Below are 12,226 nucleotides of genomic sequence, written 5' to 3'. Positions count from 1 at the left end.
CTTTGTGATTAAGAAATTATTTTTTAATAATATTATAAATATTTTTTAAAATATTAAAAAATATTAAAAAATACATGTGAATAAAAAAAAAAAAAACATAAAATACACTAGCGAAATCCCTCAACGAAAGCTACCAGCAATGACCTTAGTGCCAGCCTTTTCGTTACGTGCTCAAACCACTTTTAACCTATTAAAATTATTTTTTTAACTTTTAAACTCAAAATCAAACATGCACAAAATGACACTACTAAATAGTCTAACTTGACTTCTTGTAAAATATTTGTATTGATGCCATTATTCAATTTCTTTTTTCTGTTTCAATTTAAAACATCGTAATATTATTCACAATGGCTCATATAAAATATATTTTTTTGTAAAATATAAAAAAAAAAGTTGATCAAATGATCATTTCAGTAGATTTTGTATTTTCATCTTTATTTTATATTTTGCTACAATAATCCTCTAAATGTAAAGAATACTGTTAACGATTCTAAAATATTTTTAATTATTTTTTCTTTCCTTTTAATGTTTTTTCTTGGCTATTTTATTTACCACTATTTCATTTTTAATTATCTTCCTCATAACGATAGAAGGAAAAGTATAGTAGCCAATTAATTGGTTATTTGAAAGTGGCGAAGAAGTTCTTCAAAAGGCACTAGGATCAAAACCTTGTAATAGTGGTTTAGCGTTTAAATTTAGATTAATCTGAAATACGATATAATTATATAATATTATAAATATCAAAATATATGAAAATATTATAAATTTATTGATAGTTAGAATAAATATTTAAAATGAATAAAAAATATTAAAAAAATATTTAAATGATATAAAAAAAATAGATAAATTAATGTATGACCGATTGTAAAAATAGTATATAAAATAAAAAAATATATTTTAATAATATATTTTAAAGAATATGATAAAAAAAACCATTGAAAATGCTCTAATTGCTCTAATCACGCCTTGTGGTGATGTCGTGCGCTGCATTTCGTTTTTAAAGATTGGCTGGTGGAGAAGCTATCCCTTTGTATGCGAGTTTAGAGAAATAAGTAATATATAAATAGTGTTATTTGAAGACCTTTATATTATTTACTATTTATATGATATAATTTAATTCGTAATACTTAAATTTAAAATTTATATTTTAAATAAATTTATGCTACGTGAATCATATATAGTGTAAATTTTTTTCAATATAATTATTCAATACAAATAAAAATGACAATAATGTAGCAAGTCAAGAGCACTCATTCGTGATTAAGGCCTCATTTGAAACTTAGATTGAATTGAGATCAATTCAGTTCAGTCTAATTTTAAATTGAGTCTAACATCTAAATATCTAACTCTCAAATTATTAGATCTTGTTTGTTTTCCAAATTTCTCTTAACTCATATTATCTCATGTTATCTAATCATTATAATATTTTTCAAATTTTCACATAATAAAATAAATAATTTAATTTTTTCAAATCATAAACAAAAATAATATTAAAAAAATATATTATAACAATATTTTATTCAATTTTTACTTTTAATCTCAACACATCTAGACCTATCTCAACTCAAAACTTATTTATACCTGAGACTCACAACCTTTTTAAACTCAATACCTATTTACATGTGAAATCTACAACCTTTTTTAACTTCTCATAAATATATCTAAATTTATCTTAACATCTAAATATATATAAATTTATCTTAGGTAGATCCCATAAAATTCATTGTACAATCTCAATTCATTACTATTTATAAAGTATTCAACTCATCTTAGGTTGGGTTTGGATAGACAGTTCAGATAAGATGTTTTGAATAATAGTTGAATAAAATATCATTAGAATATATTTTTTAGTTTTATTTTTATTTTGAGATTTGAAAAGTTGAATTATTTATTATATTTTTATATGAAAATTTAAGAAAATTGTAATGATAAGATGATATGATATAAAAAAGTTTGTATATCCAATCATGAGACACGTATGAAATTGGAACATGGTTCATGCTTTTTCTTCAATTATGAAAATCCGGAGCAAAATTTGACTCGCTTTCCTTCTTACCCAGGTCATATTTTCAACTTGAACAACAAATTGTTTTTGTTATATCAGATTTAAAAAAAATAATTATTTGTAAAGAAAATATATTTTTTATTATTGATTTTGTCATTTAAAATAAATTTTACTGAAAATAATAATATTTATTATAGGTAATAATATTATTCTTCTAAAAAATATTTTTGTTGACATTATCCTTCTAAAAAATATTGTGTGCCAAAATAAATACAAGAAAAAAATACAAGTAAGTGACCAATTTAGACCGGGTGAATTCCGCGTCCGGGCCGAGAAACCCGTTAGGAAAATCCGAAAGGAAACCCGTGGCCCGCACGTAAAAACACGGGCGAACAAAACCCAAACTCGAATGAGCTCGCGTTCGCAGATGAATGTGAGCATCGAAGCTCTGAAACCCCAGACACCTACGCACCCACTCTCTCTCTCTCTCTCTCTCACCTCTCGCTTGCGTCAGCGAAACCCTCTCGCACTCGCATGCTTCTTCGATCCCGGAAGTAAGCTATTCACATAGATTATCTTTCTCAGCTACTCCATGTTAGTCGTTCTACTGTTCACGATTTTTAATCTGGTTGATCGTATCGTCTATATTTATTTTTGTAATTATCTGTTCTCTTTGGTTGCTGTGAAATGATGGAAACGGAAAGAAGGTGCAGGTTATTGGGTCGTGCTGTTTATACTGTTTAATTTTCGATTTCATGGAAATAGAGCTGTCATAAGTTTGATCAGGAGGACTTGTATTCCCACGTATTCAAGTGTTAGGCAATTTTCATTTAGGTTGGTTTTATACTTTTGTAACATTTTCTACTTAGCCAAACAGAGGAGTGGTGGCAAAATGGTATAAATTTGCTGAATATTTGGCAGTGGCAATTCTAGCATTTATTTTGAAGTTTATTGAGGTGGAATTTTTTTTCGGTTCTTTTATTTTGTTTGTTTGCTGAGCAGACACAGCAGATTAGAAAGAAAATAAAACTTTCTGATCTTACTTGGATAAGTCCTGCTCGGATCAGCTAAGCCATAAAAGTTTCCTTTCGCATAGATTTTAAATCTAAGTTTCCTTCGCTTTTATCTTACATTTTTCTAGAATCGAAAATTGACCAAGATTATGCAACTTTTTTAGGCGAAGTGGTGAACTTTGGTGACAATCATGCCTGACGTACAGGTCCTTGTGAATGATTTCCTTAACAAACTTAAAAAACGGTAAAATCTTCAGCACTTTTTTTTTTCTTCCCTGCACTGGCTGTATCTGGAGGCTCTGTCCAAACTCCAAGACCATATGCTCATTCATGTGTTTTTTTTTTTTTTTTTTTGTGGTCGCAGTAAAATTGAGGGCTCGCTGGCCACGGCAAGGCAGACGGCTGAATTGCTTCGGTCGGTGATTTCACAGCAGCGTGTACCTTACAGAAACCAGGCTAGAGCTTTGATTGATGCTGTAAGAGCTGTTGGGGAGCAGCTGATTGCTGCAAATCCTGTCGGTATGTGTATGGATTAATTTCGCAAATCATGACCAGAAATTATGCAGTAGTATAGGTTCTTGAGAGAACTTCATCTGTTAATGAAGGTCACGCCATGTAGGATAAAAATCTTTATATCATTGCAGTCACTTTAAAACTTTGAATCAACCACAGGTTTTTAATTAGGTAAACTTGAAATTGGCTTTTTACTATTACCTTACGAGAATTCTTTAGTATTGATATTCTTTTCAATTTTCAGACTATTCTTCCAATTATTATTATTTTTTATTATTCTTTTTCTCATGAAGCAATTTTTTAAGGAAGTTAAGATTGGTAAATTGAACACCCAATGCTGTGGTAGACAGCATTCTAGCAGTTCTGTTGATATGGGCTTTGTTTTCTTGCAATTTCTTATTGTGAGCACAACTAGTCAGGTTTTCTTTGTAAGGATGCTTTAAATCTGCACATAGGGAGGTGTAGAAAATGGCTAGTCAGTTTTTCCAGTTTTAGTTTTCAGGATTTTTAAGATCCATTCACTCTTCTAACTTGGTGTATATACTGTATACTCGGGTGGGATCATTTTTGCTCATTAACTATATCAACTCACTCATAAAAAAGGCCTGGTAAAATTGTCAGTGCCAAATGTCTCTTAGTTACAAACAGTCGTGGATGAATGCAATTTCAGTGAGCCACATGTCACAATTTGTTCCCAAGAACGGAAATGTAGTAATGTACAAAACAACACTGGTTTTTCTCATTGCTCATGCAGGAGGCCAAGTATTTCTATGAATCAAACATGGTCATTTTGAACTTCTATTTTAGGCTTTCAAACTTTGGCTACTTGTTGCCAATAGATTTAGCATAAAAAAATATGTCAAGGCATTTTTTTTGATAAGTAAGAAGTTTTATTGATCCACGTAAATAGGCAATGCCCAAGTACATAGGAAGTATACAAGAAAAAAAGCTAATTACAAACTACCTGCTACAAAAAGTAGCATAAAAGTCATTAAAGCTCGCTCCATTCCATACTATGGATGAAGCCCAAAGCAACAATGTGTGATAGAAAAAGGCCCTAAAACCATCCGGGGAACGTTAACTTATCTGTCAAGGCATAAAAGTCATTAACGTTATTCCTTTGAATTTAAGTGTTATTTTGTTATGTTCTGCTTTACTCAGAGCCAATCAACTTTAATATTTATGAAGTACAGCACTCTTATTCTTAAATTTTATGCGTGCACATGTGCATAACATTTGTTTATATGGTTTTGCAGTCTAAGAATGCTTATTCACTCGGGCTACATATCTTTGATTCATTTTTCCGCATTGCTGATGGCTTATCAAAAAAATATTGTATAATCACATGAAAATGAAAATTGTGGAGGATGGCTTGCATTTTTAAGGTTTTACTTATATGGAGTATAAAGACGTATTTTCTGTTTGCCTATAACAATATGATATGTATATCATTGCAGAGCTTGCTGTTGGTAATATCGTGAGGCGTGTTTTGCATATTATTAGGGAGGAGGATCTATCTCTCACAACGGCTGCTATGGCTGGTCTGGGCTTATCAGCTGCTAGTGATGATGAAGACGATGCTGATCAAGATAATCATCCAGTTCTATCAGCTGCTGCTGTTGCTGCTGCTGCAAGAAGTACATTGCGTCCACCTTCCTTGCAGACCCTTCTCGAGGATGTGCCTGACTCAGCAGCTGTTCCTCACACTTCTTCATCTGGGGGTGATTCTGAAGGAAAAAGCAAATGTGAGCTCTGCAATTTTATTCATTTCATTAATTATTTTTGCTATTGCTGTTTTTTATAATTAATATGCTTGTTCATCAAAGCTTTTATCAGTTCATTCTATATTTCTATTTAGTCAATCTACAATGTGCATGATGATTTGAAAATTATGCGTCTATATTCTCAGAAGATAAATGTGGCTAATTGTGGTTGGACATTGGTGAGTGAACGAAATTTGTTCCTTGCTGTGGTGTTTTGTTTCAATGGAAGTGGTAATGCTGAATGTGGGAGAACCATTTGCGTAATAAATTTCAAAATGATGAGCTTTGGTTGTTCATAAATGCTTTTCCTTGGCAGCTGCTGACAAAAGTTCAAGAACTCGGAAGTTAAAGCATGGTGTCATTGAAGCTGTTAATGAACTTATTCAAGATATTGCCACTTGCCATGAACAGATTGCCGAGCAAGCAGTAGAGCATATTCATCAAAAGTAATTTTTCCTCAAACTAGCAATATTGAATTTGTTTTTATTTATTTATTTATTTTTTATAATTAATAAGAGTTTTATTACCATAAGGGTAGTGATAGGGTTACCACTCTATTACTATCTATCTACTACCGAAAGGTATTTCATTATCATTTTCTTTTAAATATTTTTTTAACATCCTTAATCACTAAGAAAAAATTAAAAAATATATAACTTTACTAATACAAACTTTCTTAATCATTAAGTGAAATAAAAAAATTAAAAAAAAATCAAATATAAAAAGAGTAGTAAATGGGTAGTAACCCTATCATTATTCTTACCATAAATAGGCATAGCCCAAGTACACAGGAAGTATACTATAGGAAATGCCTACATACAACAACTAAAAAAATAGAAAAAACTAGAAAACTCCAACACATCATCACCACTCATTACATTAGCCTTAGCCCAAAGACAGTTTTAAAGAAAAATTCCCTAATTTCATCCAACGTTCGTTCTTTGGATTTGTTTTGGATTTCATCCAACATCATCACCATTCATTAAATTGAATTTGTTTTGCCTCTAGATTTAATTTTTCCTTTTTCTTCACCAACAAGCTGTAGCTCAAATGGCACCTACTCCCCCCTTACGACCTGGTTGGAGGGTGAGGTGTAACTGTGTAGCTTACCCATAAAAAGATTCCCCTTTTGCTCGTGAACTCTTCTGTATTAGCATTATGTGTTCATACATAAGCTCAAAATTACAAGATGGTCTTAAATTTGTTTGAAATGGTTTATACAATTTTGAGTTGACAATGCACTTAAAATTGTTTTTTATACAAATGAAATAAATATCTGCAAGCATAAATTTTCATGCTTGTGGGATTTATGCATCCTCAAATTTCATCAACAGCTGATTTTTATTGTCATTTTCCTGTGGTGGTTTGTTCGTTAGTGTTCATCTTTGTGAAGTTTTTGGGTTTTATGCTGAGGTGAAAGACCTGAAAATTTAGAGAGGGATTTAATTTAAACTTGGAGCCAGAGATGGGACTTTGACAAAGAAATATGATTTTCATGATCAAATTTCTTCAAGAATAGCTGTAGCTTTTGTTTTTGTTTTTTTGTTTTTGGTTTTCCTCTTTTAAGAGCTATAGACGAAATAGTTGTGCATGAACTGGTTAATTTGTTTGCCTAAAGCCTTCTGCTGTTTTTGTGTTTATATGGTTAAAGGGAAAATATTTAAATGGATAATGGAGTTTGGCATGGACGTGGATACATAATGGTGGCAAATTGCCAGAAACAGAATGTGATACCCCATTCTGATAAGCGATAAGGGTAGGTGGTATATTGGATCCCACATTGCTTGGGAAGGAGTAGTTCTTGCTCTTTATAATATTCCAATAGGGCTCCAATTGTATCATTGACTTCTCTTATTACTTAAAAAAATAGTTTCATTGACTAGTCCTTTTGGAGTATAGGCTATGTGGCTTGAGCCTTCTATTGGGGCGTATTCATTAACTTCTCTTATTACTTAAAAAAATTATTTCATTGACTAGTCCTTTTGGAGTATAGGTCATGTGGCTTGAGCCTTCTATTGGAGTGTTACACAGAATCCTTTTGATATGCAGTTTGACTCATCAAAACGGTGGAGTCGATCATGAATCCATACTTTTCCTTAAACCCAAACCTGCAGTAAAAGCTCTAATGTTGAAAATTAAGTGACATGATTCTAGCGTTGACTTAAATCACGAGAATAATGGTCAACTTTGGGGAACCGATTTTAGCTTATGTTTGAGTTGGATGCATCTGGCATGCTGAACTAATCGACTCATTCATTTCTCAGAATGAACAAAGCTCCTCTTTAGTGCTGTGACTTTTATTGCATGACTCAGAACTGCTTACCCTTTCTCAAATCATTACGATGCGATCCCTTACAGTAACGAGATTTTCATAGATATCTTGATGAGTATGATATGTTGACGAGGATTGTGAATTGGTGTGTTTGATCCATAGTTCATGTTTGAGTGAATAATACATGCAATGAGTTCTGCAGCTGTTCATGGATTGATGTTGCAGTCTGATTGTTAGCATAATTTATGTTCTTCTACTCTGTATTCCTCGCATACTTGTAGAGCACTCACATGTCTATAAAGTTATGTCTTTTTGTGTTGTCCCATCAGTCTGAAACTACAATCATACAAACATCAGCTTGTGTGAAAATTCTTTTTCTATGGTCTTAACTTCTTGATGTTCTTGTCATTGTATAACATTTCTAATCGCAATTTTTTCCCAGTGAGGTAATTTTAACTTTAGGAAGTTCAAGAACAGTTTTGGAATTTCTTTGTGCGGCGAAGGAAAAACAGAGGTCATTTCGGGTGTTTGTTGCGGAGGGTGCTCCAAGGTTTGTGCAAGTGGCTACTTCTTTTGGAAGCATGTTTAGCTGTGATAGTTTTGATGTTCTCTTTTAATGTCCTTTGTTTTTTTGCAATTAGGTATCAAGGACATCTTCTTGCGAAAGAATTGGTCACAAGAGGTTTACAAACCACGCTAATTACTGATTCTGCAGTCTTTGCCATGATTTCCCGGGTGAACATGGTATAGTGATGATCTTCAGCTTTTCTTTTTTTCCTAAGTTTTCTTCCTCCTTTAGAGATGGATTTGGGACTGATTCTTGGCTTCATGTGGGAATTCCTTAAGGTTATAGTTGGAGCACATGCTGTCATGGCCAATGGTGGGGTCATAGCACCCGTTGGATTGAATATGGTTGCACTTGCGGCCAAAAGGCATGCAGTTCCGTTTGTTGTACTTGCTGGCAGTCACAAGGTAATTTGGCACAATGACAGCTCCACTTGCCCTAGAGGTTTTAATGAAAGATAAATCAGATCTCCTTATGAACGATTCTTAGATTTCTTGCTCTTTTATTATGCTTGAAGTTAAAACACTTGTGTTTACTGATAATGCCCTTTGGATGGGATATAATGGAATTGTGTTTTGTGAAATATATTACTTCTAAAGTGTAAAACAAGGCTTATGTCCTTTGGTCATGTAACTTGAGTATTTAAGATTTTACTTGCTTATTTCGATTTTGTGTTGAAAACAAAAATATACCTGTATAAAAAAAACTTCTAAAATAAAAAATGTTTCAGAACTGTTGAATTTAGTGTACTTCCAAAAGTGAATTGTCTGCATTGAATTTACGAGATAATGAAGATCCTTCGACACGGATACTAATAGTTGCAAGACAAAGCATATATTCTTAGAAAATAAACTCATTTTTAGTTGCTTATTTGTTTATCTAATCAGGTTTATGCCAATATCCATAGACCATAGAGCATACTATGACCTGTCCATCTTTGTTTTGCATGTTTGGATCAAAGCAGGGATCAGGTTGTGTGGGTCGTGAGCAAACAAAGTTAGTAATGACTGAAATCTATATGGCCTAAACATTTGACATGTATTGCAAAAGAAGCAGAGAAAATTTTGTGATTGCTTTGGCCGATGTGTATCTCAATAGAGTCAATGAGTGCTCAAGTGCTTGTTTTGTCTAAAGTTTCTGACATGCTAATTATTAGCAAGTGGAAGTGCCCTACTTTTGAATCTCATTTCTTAAAATTGTTGTTATCGTCATCATTTAGTGATTGCTCATGGTACTCTTGTGGATTGCTGTTTTGTCTACTTGACAGTTGTGTCCTCTGTATCCTCACAATCCCGAGGTCTTGTTGAATGAGCTGAGATCCCCATCCGAGCTGCTGGATTTTGGAGAGTTCTCTGACTGCATGGATTTTGGAAGTGGCACTGCTTCCCCCCTTCTTCATGTGATTAATCCAACATTTGATTATGTGCCACCAAAACTCGTTAGTCTTTTTATTACTGACACGTAAGTAACAGTACTAGAATGCCTAAAAAATTTTACTCTAATGAGCTTGCTATGCATTATACTCAATGTTTTATCTGATAGTAATCTCCCTCCTTGTCTTTAATAAAATCTTGAGTACTTATTAAAGATAGTAATCCCCCTCCTTGTCCCCCAGTGAAAACCAGAAAAGAAGGGGAGAGAGAAAAAGCCTTTAATGTCTGCTTTATGAGTTTATGTAGCTTAGAAGACAAAGTAAGAAATTTGAACCTCTCGTAAATTTCATAAAAGAAAGGATTTACTGGACTTCCAAAATTTTGCATAATCTGGAGTTCTTTGAAAGATGTCTCCTTCACTTTATTGTGCGATCTTTTCTTTTATGTCCTCGTTCTAATTCATGGATGTTACTTTTAGCTCACTTCTGTATGCTTTTAGTTGGTTTTTTTGAGAATTTTGAACTCTGTCGTACTAGTCTTGATATTTCATGTTCACTCTATTCCTATTAGCGTGATAACTTGTAAATTACTCAACTTCACAGAGGAGGGCACAACCCATCATACATGTATCGCCTCATTGCTGATTATTACTCTGCTGATGATTTGGTGGTGCAACGAAGACCACCTACAGGGAGATGAGTTTAGCTCCCTCTTTTCTTGTCATATGTTGGGTAAGTATTTTTGTTTTCTATGTTACATGAGTCAAATGGCTGTGCCTGGACTCTAGTGTGAAATTGTTAGTACAACACATTTCGTTGATGAAGCAAAAGCTTGAACTTTTGAAATTTAAAATTCCAGCACAATGAAAATGTTAATATCTATGTATGTTCCATTTGGAACTTATACACATGGCAATTCTGTCAAGTGGCTGGTGTACGTTAAAAGAGCAACTATCTTCATAATGACATGGGATCTTATTTCATTCAATACTGAAATTACTGGAGGCATAATTACTATAAAATCTGGAAAGTATACCCCATGTGCACAAGGTGGCTATCTCATTTAGGTATTAGATACGGACCTTGGCAGGATCAGATACAATGACATGAAAAAGAAACTAGTATAAAACGACTATAAGATTCCTCCAAAGAGTCTCTTATCACAATTGAATATAGAAACAATCCATTAGAAACACTTGGGATTACTTGAACCTCTTGAAATCCAACTTATTCCTGGCCAACTTATTCCTGGCCTTGGTATGGGATGATCATGTCCAAATCTGATGTGGCATTAAATTGGGGTATTTAAATTGGGGTATGAAATAAAGTTTTTTATTCTATGCTGCTTCAGCCTGTTGAAGTTTGGGTGGCTTCTTATAGCTTTTGGATTAGCTCATTTATCGAGCCTGCAGTCTAGAGAGAGGATAATTTGATGTGGAAAGTAGACATGAACTAGACGTTTTGGTTTTTTTGCTTTGAAGAGTTCCTCACTAACTATTTGCAGCTACTATTCTCTTTATCATCATTGTCATGATTTTCTTGCATGCCTAGGTGCGTCTCTTGTATATGTCCCGTGTACTTGGCTTTGCCTATTTGCAATAAAATTCTTATTTACCGATAAAAAAAATTATCATGATTTGTTGTTGTTTAATACCCTGTTCAACTTTCAGGTAATTCAGAAAACTAGTGGATAAGCAGCGCGGCAGTGAGATGAAAGTTGGATTGCATTGTATGAATTTGGGAGCAAATGTTAATGCTGGAAGAGACTAGGCATTAGGAAAAGTTGCTCTTGCGATGTTGTGAAATGAGAATGAATACGCAATAAGAATAGCAACTTCCTGACTATGAATAGCCGTATTGAGGGAAGCAGCTTAACTAATGGAAGATAATTTGTCAATGCGAGAGGGCAAGAGTCTCAGTGCTGTATTTTGTAGCAAAGCTATGGCACATAATTAGACTTTCACCATTGTTGTATTGCGCATGGCTAAAGTTTTTGTCGCAGTTTGCATTCGGGTTATTACGCCTTTACTCCATGAGCATGTTGCTTTGGTATTTCTTAATTAAGAACAGTTTTCTGACTCCATCCTCCTCCGAGGAAGGAAAAGAGTTTTTGGGTGGTATACAGCTTGGTGAAAATATTATCACTGTTATTAAGGTGTGTTTCAGGCTTCAAGCCTTTCGGGATTGCTTTCGCATCAAAACCACCCGCCACCCGCGTCTTAGGTGTCGTTTGGATTCGAAGATGAGTTGAGATGAATTGTGAATAGTAGTGAGATAGGTTGTAATAATAGTGAGATTTGTGAATTAAAGTTGATAAATAGTAGTGAATAATAGTGAGATGAACTGAGATGGGTTGTGAATCTAAACAGGGCCTAGTCTCCAGTTATTCCTGATTGCTACTTGCATCTGCACCGTGACAACGTTTCATGCCCATCTCAACATTTTAACACTTGATTTATATACATACACATATAATACAAAATGCCATTAAACTCACTGCTAGTAACGGATTATGGTGTTACGCCGGCGAAAAAGATCAGTTAATTTTTCATTTTTTGGGCTTCGGAAACCCAGAGCTGCTTCCTTGTATATTGATCACACAGATTACAGAGATGACATTAAGTTCGACAAAAATACAGTGAACGCACAATCTGGGACCACTACTCTTAGGGACTAAAGGAGGGAGGAAAGAAAGAAAAACCCAGTTCCAGCTGCTTGGAACT

At 33.6% G+C, this 12,226-nt stretch overlaps 1 protein-coding gene and 1 long non-coding RNA gene across 4 annotated transcripts; both read left to right on the top strand.

Moving 5' to 3' along the window:
• Nucleotides 1-2,383: 2,383 nt before the first annotated feature.
• Nucleotides 2,384-11,274, top strand: LOC121238776 (translation initiation factor eIF-2B subunit beta-like). 3 transcript variants are annotated; one of them, XM_041135799.1, is made up of 11 exons: nucleotides 2,390-2,559; nucleotides 3,183-3,262; nucleotides 3,383-3,537; nucleotides 4,989-5,276; nucleotides 5,611-5,740; nucleotides 8,009-8,116; nucleotides 8,208-8,310; nucleotides 8,413-8,538; nucleotides 9,399-9,592; nucleotides 10,107-10,235; nucleotides 11,174-11,274. In XM_041135799.1, the coding sequence occupies exons 2-10, from the start codon at nucleotides 3,210-3,212 to the stop codon at nucleotides 10,201-10,203; spliced, it is 1,254 nt and encodes a 417-aa protein (XP_040991733.1). In that variant the 5' UTR covers nucleotides 2,390-2,559; nucleotides 3,183-3,209; the 3' UTR covers nucleotides 10,204-10,235; nucleotides 11,174-11,274. The 3 variants fall into 3 exon arrangements, with proteins under 3 accessions (XP_040991738.1, XP_040991733.1, XP_040991734.1); XM_041135800.1 differs by having other exon boundaries at nucleotides 2,390-2,599; XM_041135804.1 differs by lacking the exon at nucleotides 3,183-3,262 and having other exon boundaries at nucleotides 2,384-2,559.
• A 120-nt stretch (nucleotides 11,275-11,394) lies between these two features.
• LOC121238778 lies at nucleotides 11,395-12,201 on the top strand. The gene is made up of 2 exons (XR_005935162.1): nucleotides 11,395-11,726; nucleotides 11,880-12,201. It is a non-coding gene; the product is annotated as an uncharacterized LOC121238778 (long non-coding RNA).
• The last annotated feature ends 25 nt before the right edge of the window (nucleotides 12,202-12,226 follow it).

Source organism: Juglans microcarpa x Juglans regia, chromosome 7D (genome assembly GCF_004785595.1).
Source record: "Juglans microcarpa x Juglans regia isolate MS1-56 chromosome 7D, Jm3101_v1.0, whole genome shotgun sequence".
Taxonomy (NCBI): domain Eukaryota; kingdom Viridiplantae; phylum Streptophyta; class Magnoliopsida; order Fagales; family Juglandaceae; genus Juglans; species Juglans microcarpa x Juglans regia.
The sequence above is the reverse complement of the archived record's forward strand: the minus strand, read 5'-3'. Positions and strand labels throughout refer to the sequence as shown.